Source organism: Salvelinus fontinalis, chromosome 31, assembly GCF_029448725.1.
Source record: "Salvelinus fontinalis isolate EN_2023a chromosome 31, ASM2944872v1, whole genome shotgun sequence".
In the NCBI taxonomy this organism is placed as follows: Eukaryota; Metazoa; Chordata; class Actinopteri; order Salmoniformes; family Salmonidae; genus Salvelinus; species Salvelinus fontinalis.
Genome location: NC_074695.1, coordinates 41,152,751 through 41,165,062, shown reverse-complemented (window position 1 = coordinate 41,165,062; position 12,312 = coordinate 41,152,751). Strand labels below are relative to the sequence as shown.

General features: G+C 40.7%; 1 protein-coding gene across 1 annotated transcript; it reads left to right on the top strand.

Moving 5' to 3' along the window:
- The first annotated feature begins 3,076 nt into the window (after window positions 1–3,076).
- Window positions 3,077–11,715, top strand: LOC129830255 (coiled-coil domain-containing protein 22-like). The gene is made up of 15 exons (XM_055892680.1): window positions 3,077–3,499; window positions 4,097–4,274; window positions 4,955–5,087; window positions 5,296–5,402; window positions 5,712–5,796; window positions 7,424–7,593; window positions 7,707–7,919; window positions 8,060–8,251; window positions 8,375–8,611; window positions 8,696–8,797; window positions 8,915–9,022; window positions 9,174–9,269; window positions 9,399–9,458; window positions 9,601–9,675; window positions 9,821–11,715. Exons 1-15 carry the CDS (start codon window positions 3,450–3,452, stop codon window positions 9,932–9,934), a joined length of 1,920 nt encoding a protein of 639 aa, XP_055748655.1. The 5' UTR covers window positions 3,077–3,449; the 3' UTR covers window positions 9,935–11,715.
- The last annotated feature ends 597 nt before the right edge of the window (window positions 11,716–12,312 follow it).

Sequence of the window (12,312 nt, the reverse complement as noted above, 5' to 3'; positions counted from 1 at the left end):
AATGTGCCTGAAAAAAGGGAAAGTATATGGCAGCACATAAAACACCCTCTGACCCCCCTTTTCTGTGCAATAAAGCGGTGTGTATATAACATATTCTGTATGGCTTATTTGCTGCGTAAGGTTTATTTGATCGAATAGATATGTCGTAACGCTTAAGTTGTTGCGAGTGTACTGATATAGGACAACGTGACATCCCGGGAAATGTTGAGAATTTATTTTTGTATCGAACTTGTCTTGAGATGGCTATACATATTTATGGCATGAGGCTAGTAGCGCAGCACGCTCTCCGTTGAATACAGGCAGTTGACGTCAACAAGTATCCACCAATCTAAAGAAAGGATAGGTGGGAGCTAGACAGTCCACCGTGCCGCTTTGTAGTCTCCCATTGTTAGGGCAGAGAGACATGTATCTTGTCAGTACATCCATAATCTTTGACACAGACCACATGAGACAGCATGAGAGAAGAATGTACACAACACAACAACAAGAGGGATGGATAGAGACAGTTCGTGAGGTAGCTCTACCCGATTGATAGTTGTAGTAGTCTACCTCCACCCCAATGGACATATATTTTTTCATCACTGCCACAGTTGTTATTATGTGTAAAGTGCTATTTCTATGTATATTGTTGTTTTTTAACACCATTTTCATTATTTTATTTAACTTGGTCCTGCATGTTGGACTTCGAAGCATAAGATTTTCACTGTACCCTTCAATCACACCTGCAACCCGGTACATGTGACTATTAAACACTGAATAGTAGTTGGTAATAAGCAAATCTTGAAAGTATGCTTTATCTACTTTGAAGAACTACTAGACTAATTTTGTCAGACGGCTCTGCAGCACAGGCATCTACCAGCTAGCTAATAGCCTAGCTAAATAGGATGACTCAATTGAGAGAAACAGAGATAACGTTACATGGTTATCTGGCTGGCTGCTACTGCCTGAGCAGAGATGAGATGATGACTTTAGGAAATGAAATAATAAAGTCATCAAATAAAAAAAAGTTATATACACAACTGAAATATTTTATGAAAGTATGGTCATGTGAATAAATTATGGTTAATAAGTATGCAGTGATGGACAGTCACTACCATCATTGGGCTCTTATTAATTGTTTTCTTCTGTGTTGTTAGACAATGGAATGTTTTCAATGTTTTGGCAAATTAATGTTCTCAATATTTGGCTTTGGAATTTCAATTAAATAGCTCTAAAATTATTTCAATGTCATATTTCATAATGTATTTTTTTATTATTTTTATTATCGAAACAGAAATCAAATGTTTTATTATTATTTTTCCAAAACAGAACCGACCTCAAAAAACATTAATCACTCAGCACTAATAAGTTGTATTCTTCAAGAATCAATGGGTATATATCACCAATTTAAAAGTCAAAAAATGGATGTAGCAATCACAGATTGCCCCCTTTAAGTGAAGCAGTGAAATATAGTCATAGTTAAATATATTAATATAGCTTGTCTGATTACTTTGATAGACTACTTATCAACCGTATTACTTAGGAGTGTGGGGCAGTTAGATCCCATATTTCATCACAAATAATTATTCAGATTAGTAGACTTTTACTCACAAGGAATTAGAAAAGTTTTGGCTTATTATTTGGGGAGAGCTATATGATGTTGCATCTAGTGGAAGAAGTAAGAAGTTTGTTAGTGTTGAAAAATGTTGACTTGTTTAATTGTGAGTAGCCAAGAAGTACTTGTAGCAGTAATAGTGTAATAGTGAATAGGTAGGTACGTTTTTATGTAAGTTGTTGAGAAAGTACAGTTGTTTGTAAAAGTTGAGATGAAATGTAGTTATAATAAATAGAATTAGAGGGTGCTTATATAGTCCTGTTTCACTGTATGTACAAATGGGTAACCTGTACACGTGTGAGGTGTGAAATGGAAATGTGTTTCTGCATATCCCACTTCCCCTGTGGGGTCACAGCCAGGGGATCAGCCATTATTGATGGCGACCATGGAGCAATTACGGTTATTTGCCTTGCTCAGGGATTTGACCCAGCAACCTTTCAGTTACTAGCCCAACGCTCCTAACCGCCATGTTACCTGACGCCCCTTTTTGATGTGGTTCAAAAACAGCTGCATCGTTTGATTGGTATACTGTTCTGATTTCAGATTTGAAAAGCAGGAAGTAGGCCAAGATTTCATAAGTTGTTGGGAAAGTGGTCAAAGTAGCTGATTTGTGTCAAAAGTTACGTTCTTTACAGTCAATAGAATGTTGGAATTCACGGGAGTTTTCAACAATGGGAGCTTTAGAATGTTAAAGAAATCCCATTAATGTGGATGAAGGACAAAAAGTATGAATGTTATCAAAAAGTTGTATACAAGCACACTGGTCCTGACCAGTCTACACATTTTAAAGTTTGAATTATGTTTCTACCTTAAAGGGGCAATCAGCAGCTGAAACAATATCAAACAAAGTGAGATCCCCACCCCTGTTTCGGTAAAAGGCTGAGGGATGGGGCTAGAGAAATGTAACCACTCTCAAATTCATAGATAGAGCTATGGATGCAAGGACTGGCTATCCATGATATTAACATTGTAGTTTAAACCATGTTTTGAGGCTGTATAGTGTTGGTTTACATATACTTTGTTTACAAAGTTTGGAGTAAAACAAGCTTATATTTTGGGTTATGATGGGTTATGATAGATTAACTAAGCTCGTGAGGCATTTATAAATTATATTCTTTAAGTAATAATTGGTACATATCATTAGTTTATATTTAAAAAAAATAGATGTAGCAAATGCAGATTGCCCCTTTAAACAGTGTACAAAAAATGTTGTACCAAATAAAAATAAGTCCGAAATAAGTTGTACAATATTTAAAGTGTAATTAACAAGTCCTATTAATACACATCCCATTGAAAACAGGCACACGTTTAAAATAATACAATTTCCAAAATGCACGTGCCAACTCGCAGTTGCCAGTCATGGGTTGTCACTAAGCGAATAGTGGGGGCTTGCTGGGAATCAGAGTTTTACTTGCCGAGCTCTCCAGTTTTTTCCCCAATACTCGCAGAAGATTGTTGAAACTCAGCATCCCATAAAGCACTGCTACCATGTACTCCTCCCATACAACTTCCTCCCTTTAGTTTAGAGATGCACAATTTTAGATTAAACGAATGTGTTAGCTAGCTAGCTTTCGTAAAATGAAAAGCAATTTGCAAGACATTTAGGAAAACACACAGCATTTTTTTTATGGAACGGTTGCTGAAATAGCCAGTGCCTTTTGTTCATGCGCTGTGGAGTGATAACGTTAGCTTAGCTAGCTATTTCGCCATTTAACACAGGCTCGCTAGCTAGCTAGCTTTTTCCCAATGGACAAGCCTGTTAAACCGCTGTCTAGCTAGCCAACAGAAGCCTAATTATATGTGATTTAGGGGAAGATTTTTTTTCAAAAGAAATTGCAAGGCACTTCTTACAGTGATGGATGAAGTTGATAAGATTTTAATTCACTCGCTTAGACAGACTGGCACGTAAGTATCTAGCTAGCTAAAGTTACTTTCTAACATTATCAATAAATAACCTGTTGTTGCTAGCTTGCAATTTATTTAGCTAACGTTTGCTAGCTCATGTGTCTACTGTAGTGAGTTTGGCTAACCCTTGTCTTTGATTTGATAGCCACTGATACCCATATCTACATTCACTCACTCACCAGAGCCATTAAGTTATCAGCTAATATTTTCCTTGTGAACGTTTGTTGAAGTGTAGAGCGCAAATTTTAGGCTGGGTTTCTGTACAGCACTTCGAGATATTAGCTGATGTACGAAGGGCTATATAAAATAAACTTGATTGAAACTTGATTGATCATGGCTACATTCATCCAAACGTTTAAAATGTGCTTATTTTGTTCTAACAGTTACAGTTGTTTAATTTTCACTCTGCCAATAATTAAACATTGTCGATAGTGTAATGAGCAGAATTCGTCTATCTTTCTATCTAGCATGTTAGTTACCACAGAACTTTGAATGTCATTTGAAAGTTTAACCGGCAGATCACATGAGAAGTGGGTGTGACACAAGTGGGAGGTTAACCCTGTGCACCTGCACCTCATGCTGTGTCTGTTTGCACAGGGATGTGGGGAAGGATGTGCAGAGTGTGAAGTACTTCACCAGTGAGCTGATAGTGGAGGCGGTGGTGAGATGTCTGCGAGTGATCGACCCGGCCCTGGGAAGCGGACTGTCCCCCTCCTTACCCCCAGGCATGTCTGCCCGCTTCCGTGTGGGCATGAGCCTGGCACAGGCCTGTCAGGTGAGAGGTCGAAAGGGATAGTCATAGTGCTCCCCCTCCTGTTGCAAAATGGGGCTCACTCCTTTTGATCACATGAAGATTAAGATATTGTTGGCTGTAAATGGATAACCACGCATGACTTATTGATCTACCCATTTGACCTATACCCCCTTTGCATGACACTCAGTCCAGGTTTTTTTTGGTATTCTGAAATGAATTTACTGCCATTAGATCAAGCTCAGTTTTTCATGGTCCCAACTACATGCATGCAGTCTGGACCACTGATGCCTGAATAGAAGTCATTCAGCAACCAATTTGACCTCCTGCTACAATGTGAAGTCATGTCATATATACTAATCCCATTCCATCTCATTGAGCATTGTTTTGAACTGTTTTTGTTTCCTTGCTTGATTGACTATTGAATAGCCCAATTGCTTGTGTAACTTCAGTTGAGTGGTCTATTGAGATTAACAGTTTACTTACAAGATTTAGAATCTGCCAAGTGTGAATACATTTGGTTTGACCATTTTGTGAAGCAGGCTACATCATTGGACATGTTCATGGAAATCTCATAGACATTTCTGGTTCCATTTCTTACCCGGAATGATCCTCATGTTCTAAAGGGTGAGGCATTGTGCTAAGGTCAATGGCCTGTGTATGAACAGACTCCATAACGAGGTTGACATGTGTTTTATTTGCAGGACCTTGGCTACAAGGGAGAGATTGGCTACCAGACCTTTCTGTACAGCAATGAGCTAGAGATCCGCTCCCTGCTCATGTTCCTAGTGGAGAAGTTGCCCAGAGAAAGTGCTGAGGCCTCGGACCAACCAGCAGGTACAGACTCAATGTCCCACCATTGTACTTCTTGTCATTAATAAATACCATTCATCCCTTAGCTTTAGTTCTCCCCTTATAAATTGGTTATATTTTTTGCTTTCTGAACTGTAATCTGATCAATAAAAAGACATTGAATGTTTGAACTTCTAAAAATGCCAATTATCTGAAAGTATTTCTTTGTCTCATACATTGTACCCCCTAACAGGTAAATCGGCCCTCCTCCAGAAATCCATAGCTGCCCAGATTAAAGCTCAGCTGGCCTTGCCCTGGCTCTCTCCATCCTGCAGACTACCCCTCCTCTGTAAAACACAGGTACGTCCTGCTAGCTATGCTACAAAGCATTATCAATGACGTGGCCTGCTAAGTTGAATATACACTGACAAATAACTTTGGGTTTCCTAGATCATGAAGGAAGCTAGATTAAGGCTGTGTAGTGAGGCAAAAATGACTCATGTTCATCCTGTTTTTCATGGCTTCATGGATATTTACTCAAGTCAATATTCCCAAGAACTACAAACTTCCAATTTGAATCTATACACACTTCCTATTTGAATCTATGCGTCTTTGTGTCAGCAGTGTTCCCTCTTATTGTATGCGTTCTCACTTCACGTTTCTTTTTAGAACCCAGGAACGTCCCACAGTTTCCACTCTCAGACCCTTAGTTTACCCCACTGCCTCAAAGTGCCTGGGAAAAAGCAATTGAAAGGTAAACCCCAGAATACACAGGACTCTCTTAACTTACTGTCATTGCATATCATTTTGCAATCCAATTCTTCCAGTTGTGTAGGATTCTGAATGAGTAGCCTATATACAGTACCAGTCAAGTTTGGACACACCTACTCAATCAAGGGTTTTTCTTTATTTTTACTATTTTCAAAAATTTAGAATAATATCGAAGACATCAAAACTATGAAATAACACGTGGAATGATGTAGTAACCAAACAAGTGTTAAACATATTTTAGATTCTTCGAAGTATCCACCCTTTGCCTTGATGACAGCTTTGCACACTCTTGGCATTCTCTCAACCAGCTTCACCTGGACTGCTTTTCCAACAGTCTTGAATGACTTCTCACATATGCTGAGCACTTGTTGGCTGCTTTTCCTTCACACTGTGGTCCAACTCATCCCAAACCATCTCAATTGGGTTGAGGTTGGGTGATTGTGGAGGCCAGGTCATCTGATGCAGCACTCATCACTCTCGTTCTTGGTCAAATATCCCTTACACAGCCTGGAGATGTGTTGGGTCATTGTCCTGTTGAAAAACAAATGATAGTCCCACTAAGCGCAAACCAGTTGGGATGGCGTATCGCTGCAGAATGCTGTAGTAGCCATGCTAGTTGTGCCTTGAATTCTAAATAAGTCACAGACAGTGTCTCCAGCAAAGCACCCCCACACCATCACACCACCACCTCTATGTTTCACGGTGGGAACCACTCATGCAGAGATCATCTGTTCACCTACTCTGCGTCTCACAAAGACATAGCGGTTGGAACCAAAAATCGAAAATTTGGACTCATCATACCAAAGGACAGATTTCCATCGGTCTAATGTCCATTGCTCGTGTTTCTTGGCCCAAGCAAGTCTCTTATTGGTGTCCTTTAGTAGTGGTTTCTTTGCAGCAATTAGACCATGAAGCCCTGATTCACGCAGTCTCGTCTGAACAGTTGATGTCTGTTACTTGAACTCTGTAAGGAATTTATTCGCGCTGCAATTTCTGAGGCTGGTAACGCTAATGAACTTGTGCTCTGCAGCAGAGGTAACTCTGGGTCTTCCTTTCCTGTGGCGGTCCTCATGAGAGCCAGTTGCATCATAGCACTTCTTTTGGCTGCACTTGAGTAAACTTTCAAAGTACTTGACATTTTCCGGATTGACTGACCTCCATGTTTTAAGTTAATGATGGACTGTCATTTTTCTTTGCTTATTTGAGCTGGTCTTGCCATAATATGGACTTAGCCCTATATGGTAAAAGACCATCTCCTGTATACCACCCCTACCTTGTCACAACACAACTGAGTCCACAAATTAACTTTTAACAAGGCATTCCTGTTAATTGAAAAGCATTCCAGGTGACTACCTCAAGAAGCTGGTTGAGAGAATGCCAAGAGTGTGCAAAGTGTTATTTCATAATTTTGATGTCTTCACTACAATGTAGGGGGAAAAAAATAATAAAGAACCTTGAATGAGTAGGTGTGTCTAAACCTTTGACTGGTACTGTACATAAGCAGGTGTTACATTAGGCTTGGTACAAGATCTTCTTTGCTACTGAAATGAGAGCATATGGTGACAGTTCAATACCAGTATACCACGTCATTCTTTTCTCCCCCTCTTCAGAGGAAAATGACTACCACAGGGACTTCCTTCCCCCTGTAACTGCCCAGCCGTCGCAGCATGCCTCCGTGCCGGCCTCCCTGCTGGAGCAGCATGCAGGAGAGCTCAGTGCCGCCCAGGAGTGGGAGAACGAGTGGAACAGCCAAGGCCTACTCTCCCGCCTCACGCCCGAGGTATGCTCTTTAAGGGATAGTTTAAGTTTTTGACATGAATTTGAGAACAAAAATAATATGTGTTAAATGCAGTGTTTTCATCTGTGAACTCCTGTCTCCTCGTATCCACCCAGGAATATCGCTCCAGGAAGCGTGCCCGTCTACAGAAGCGGATTGAAGAGCAGCTGCGCACTGCAGCCCAGACCCGCCCGGACAACCTCGGTGCTCACGGGTCGGGCTCTGACCTCACAGAGCTGCTGCAGTCCTTCGGTGGCTCTCCACTCATTGGTGACATCCTCGCCAAGGGCACCCGCTTCACCCACACTGAAAAATTAACTTTCACAGAGGTGAATGATGGGTTAAACAAAGCCTGCTCCAAAGACATTGAGCAAGATCTCCAAATGTTCCCCCTTTTTGATTTCCAATCTGAATCCAGCCTTTGTTTCTCTCTAACCGGTCCATGCCTCTCTCTGGGTGTGTTTGTCAGGAGCCTGAGAAAGCTGCCAAGCAGATGGCAGCAGCGGCCAACTCCCTCCCCAGCTCACATCAGTCGGAGGAGGACCTGCAGGCCCGACAGCAGGAGGAGCTGGCCTCCCTGCAGCAGCAGCTCCAGCAGCTCTCCCTCAGCTTAGAGGAGGTGGGCGGAGACATGAGGCAGCTCACTGTGTCCATACATCAGGTAATTGGAGCCTCTTCAAAATAGACAAACTGTATTTGCGTAGACCTCGGACCAGAGTTAACACAGTGGAATGAACTATGATATGTAAGATATAGTCACCCTGCGACACTTGTCTGTGTGCAGGTGTCAGATGAGCTGAAGCAGAAAGAGCTGAGCAACACGGAGGAGGAGGACTCTGTGCGGGTAAAGAAGCAGACCATATACCTGCTGCCGGACGGGGAGAACAACCTGGCCAAGCTGCAGGCCCTAGTGGAGGGAAGTGCCGAGCGAGTGGTCAACCTGGCCGCCCAGTGGGAGAAACACAGAGCTCCACTTATCGACGAGCACCGCAGGCTCAAAGAGCTCTGCAGCAACCAAGAGGTAGCGTTCATCTCCTTAGATATCCCCAAGTGTGTGTGTGTGACAGAAAGAAACTCTTAATTCAACTTCCATTCTCTTCTCTAGATGGAGTCCTCCCGAAAGCTATCTGAAATCAAAGAGCTTCATGAAAAAATCAGTCAATCTGCGGAGGAGGCCAAAAAGAAGGAGGGACTGTATAAACAACTGGTATTAGAACTAATTAAATGTATTTGGGATGATTTACTTCCACAATGTGTATTAATTTGGTTCCTGTCCAAGCATTATGTCTAACACCAGTTTTTGGAAATCTGATTTGTCCTTCAGATAACAGAGTTTGAGAATCTCCCCAAAGATATCTCGCGCTCAGCGTACACTGCAAGGATCCTGGAGATCGTTGGCAACATTCGGAAACAGAAGGAAGAAATTACAAAGGTACACCGTCTGAGACACCTCGCATCAATACAGTCCTGAGTATCTCCTTAAAAACAGTAATAAAAAGTAATTCAAAGTAATTAAAACAAAATTTGAATCTGAGTAGAGTGATTTTAAGTATGGTATTTGTGTGTCCCCCTTTTCTCTGTAGATTCTGTCTGACACTAAAGAGCTGCAGAAAGAGATTAACAGCCTGACTGGAAAACTGGACCGAACGTTCGCTGTGACTGATGAGCTGGTCTTCAAGGTAGAGAACTCCATGATTTTACTTTTTTATATTAGGGGTCTAGGGAATACCTGATCATTTTATTTCAATTGTTCTCTATACCACAGTTGTCTTCAATATCCTAATCATACTTTTCCTCATACTGTGCAGGATGCGAAGAAAGACGAATCTGTCCGCAAATCCTACAAGTACCTGGCAGCCTTGCATGAGGTAAGAGCTTGTTGGCAGAATATAACCTTTGTAGAAACTGAAGAGCAATGTGTATATCCTTGGGTGTGGTGCACTGTGGTAATTTTAGGGCCTTATAACTATATTGGTTAGTTGTGTGACTTGATTCTCTTTCCTGGTATAGAACTGCACTCAGTTGATCCAAACTATTGAGGACACTGGCACAATCATGAGAGAGATCAGAGACCTGGAGGAACAGGTATATATGGACCTCTTATTTTATACCAAACCACTAACTTGCACTGCTACTGTACAACATGAGTCATAGTTTGTGATTTTATTTGGCATAGCGATATAGGTCTGACTTGGTAGAGCAAACTTTTAAAGTTCCCTTCTCTCCATAGATTGAAACAGAGAATGGTAAAAAGACTGTAAGCAACCTGGAGAAGATCCTGGAGGACTACAAAGCCATTCGCCAGGAGAACTCTGCTCTGGCTGCCAAGATCAGAGAGGCCTGACGTGACCCTCCTCAGCATGATGCACCGTAGTGGCCGCCTGACTTGTCTGCTGGTCAAACTGACCGGTAGGTAGCATGCCCTCGAGACTGCCTGTCCTGTGTGTGGAACCAAGAAAGCACACTCCATCTCGTCTCAAGACTTTCAACACTTTCCTTCGTCCAACGTCACCTTTGGTTTTGCCTTCTGGGAGCACTGACAGCATATGGGGGAGGGGAGATTGAATTTTGGACTGAAAATACTTAATTTTTTTATGCACAAACCTTGGCTGAACAAAATCCATGCAGGATATAGAAAAGAGATGTGTGATGCATAAAACAGTGATGAATTAATTATACTTGCCTTGCATCCCTGGTGTCCCATACTGGTTCCATATTGATTCCACACAATCAAAAAATAGGTTCTGTACAAATGATGCTCTCATACTTTCTATTAGAAATGTGTAGTAGATCTTATCTCAATTGCAGTAGTTCTGATTGACCCATCAAGTGAATGTCTTGATGATCGAGGTACAATTACACAAGCACTGATTTACATCCCTATGAATTGGAGTACATCAATCATTACCTACATTCTTAGACCAGTCATTGGAAATGAATGATTGATTTAGAACTCATGAGGTCGTTTGAATGTCATCCAGTCCTAGACTAGTAAACCTAGTCATTGTAAGTGTTTCTGCTGAATCGGATAAGGTTAGTGTGCTTTGAAAATGTCAGGTCTATGTACCCTCAAAGTGCACTGTTTCAGAAGTAACATGCACCATCACAATCCCCCTGAGTAATGGTTGCTGTACAAATGACCAGCTTTAAGCTTTTTTTTTCAATGTACAATACTTCAAGTAATCTTGATGCTACTTTGAAATGCAATGCAGTTCCATGTGTTAAGGTGAATTTCTTAATTTTGCCCCTCCCATTCCACTGACAAATGCAAGGGCTAGGTATGGCCTAAGATACCGTTGACTTGTGCAGAAGAAATCCATGCCATATTTTGTCTTACAAACTGGAATCGATAAGGAGATTACTAGGTTTGTCCTTTCTAGGTCATTCTCATGCCTTGAAATCAAATGCTGCTTTTGTCTCTTGCTGAGTATTATTTGGCTTAGGGTAAATTGCCTTGCCTTTTGGGCATTGATCTCCTGAAATGGCCAAGATTAGATAATAAATAAACTACATTGATTGACAATGATTCATGCAAAATGTGTATAAAAATGTTAGTCAGCAGCAAATTAACATTTAAATGAAAGTCCTGTGCTATGTTGCGTTTTCTTTCACACGTTAAGGTTTAGTTAATGTTGAAATGCTGAGAAGTTCTTTGCATCACGTTTGTATTTTGGCCTTTTTTTCCATGATCCTGTGGGAATGCCTGTTGTACTGGCTCTAGCCCTGTTTATACCTGGTGCCAACATGTGTCCTTTGTCCTGACATGTGACCGTTCTAATTGTGCCACATTTTTTGACGGGTGTAGACGATTAAAGAACACATTGTGATCTCTTTGTGATCAGATCTTCCTGATCACCTCAGGAGGTGGCTGTGTTCACACAGGCAGTCCAATTCTGATCCTTTACCCATTAACATATGAGCTTATCTGATTGGTCAAAATGCCAATTAGGGAAAAAAATATTATGCTGCCTGTATAATCACTGCCACTGTGTCTGGATATCAGTCAAGTGTTAACAGATCCTGATGGTCAAACTAAATCATCATACTGGCCTCTAAGATCATTGACACTGAGCACCATTGATTTATGGCATCAGCAATTGTCTTAAAATAAATACATTAATATTGTTTTGAAAGAATATCTGTCAAAAATGTGCATGCAGGTTGACACCAGCTAATCTGTTCATAATGTGGACAGTGGCTGGGTAGATGCATCACCTGGATCAGATCACAAAACACATGACACATAACACATGTAAACAAGGCTTCTTGTTTTTGGAACATTTGCATCGGGCACAAATATCCATTATCAATCATTAGTATATCCACACATGTACCTCTCTTGGATCCATCATGCTGTTATTTTCAAGAAAGTACTTGCAATATTGAGTTGCATGTATTAATATATTTTCAAAATTTTAATATAAATTGATGTGTTCCAAAATGTAGTCATGCAGTTACAATTGACACATGACATGGTTGATCTCGTAATATTCACTAGATGGGTTACCAACCGTACAATGTGTAACTTGTTACTGCTGGAAACCACTTGCTGAATCCATTGGCGTCTAATAACATGTAACGCTAATTTTTACAAAAAAAATTCACCACAGACAATTTTCTTAAAATATGATTATTAGAATAAAACCTAGATTTAATCTAATTATGGTTCCCAGGTTTTATAAATATTTCATCCATTAAATAAAACATGAGATGCTTCTGCCA

What these genes read in the sequence shown, in the direction of transcription:
- LOC129830255 (XM_055892680.1), top strand. Translation starts at nt 3,450, where the DNA reads ATGGATGAAGTTGATAAGATTTTAATTCACTCGCTTAGACAGACTGGC. An exon ending in AGAAGGAAGAAATTACAAAG is followed by an intron (nt 9,023 to 9,173) that starts GTACACCGTCTG and finishes TTTTCTCTGTAG; the next exon opens with ATTCTGTCTGACACTAAAGA. An exon ending in CTGATGAGCTGGTCTTCAAG is followed by an intron (nt 9,270 to 9,398) that starts GTAGAGAACTCC and finishes CATACTGTGCAG; the next exon opens with GATGCGAAGAAAGACGAATC.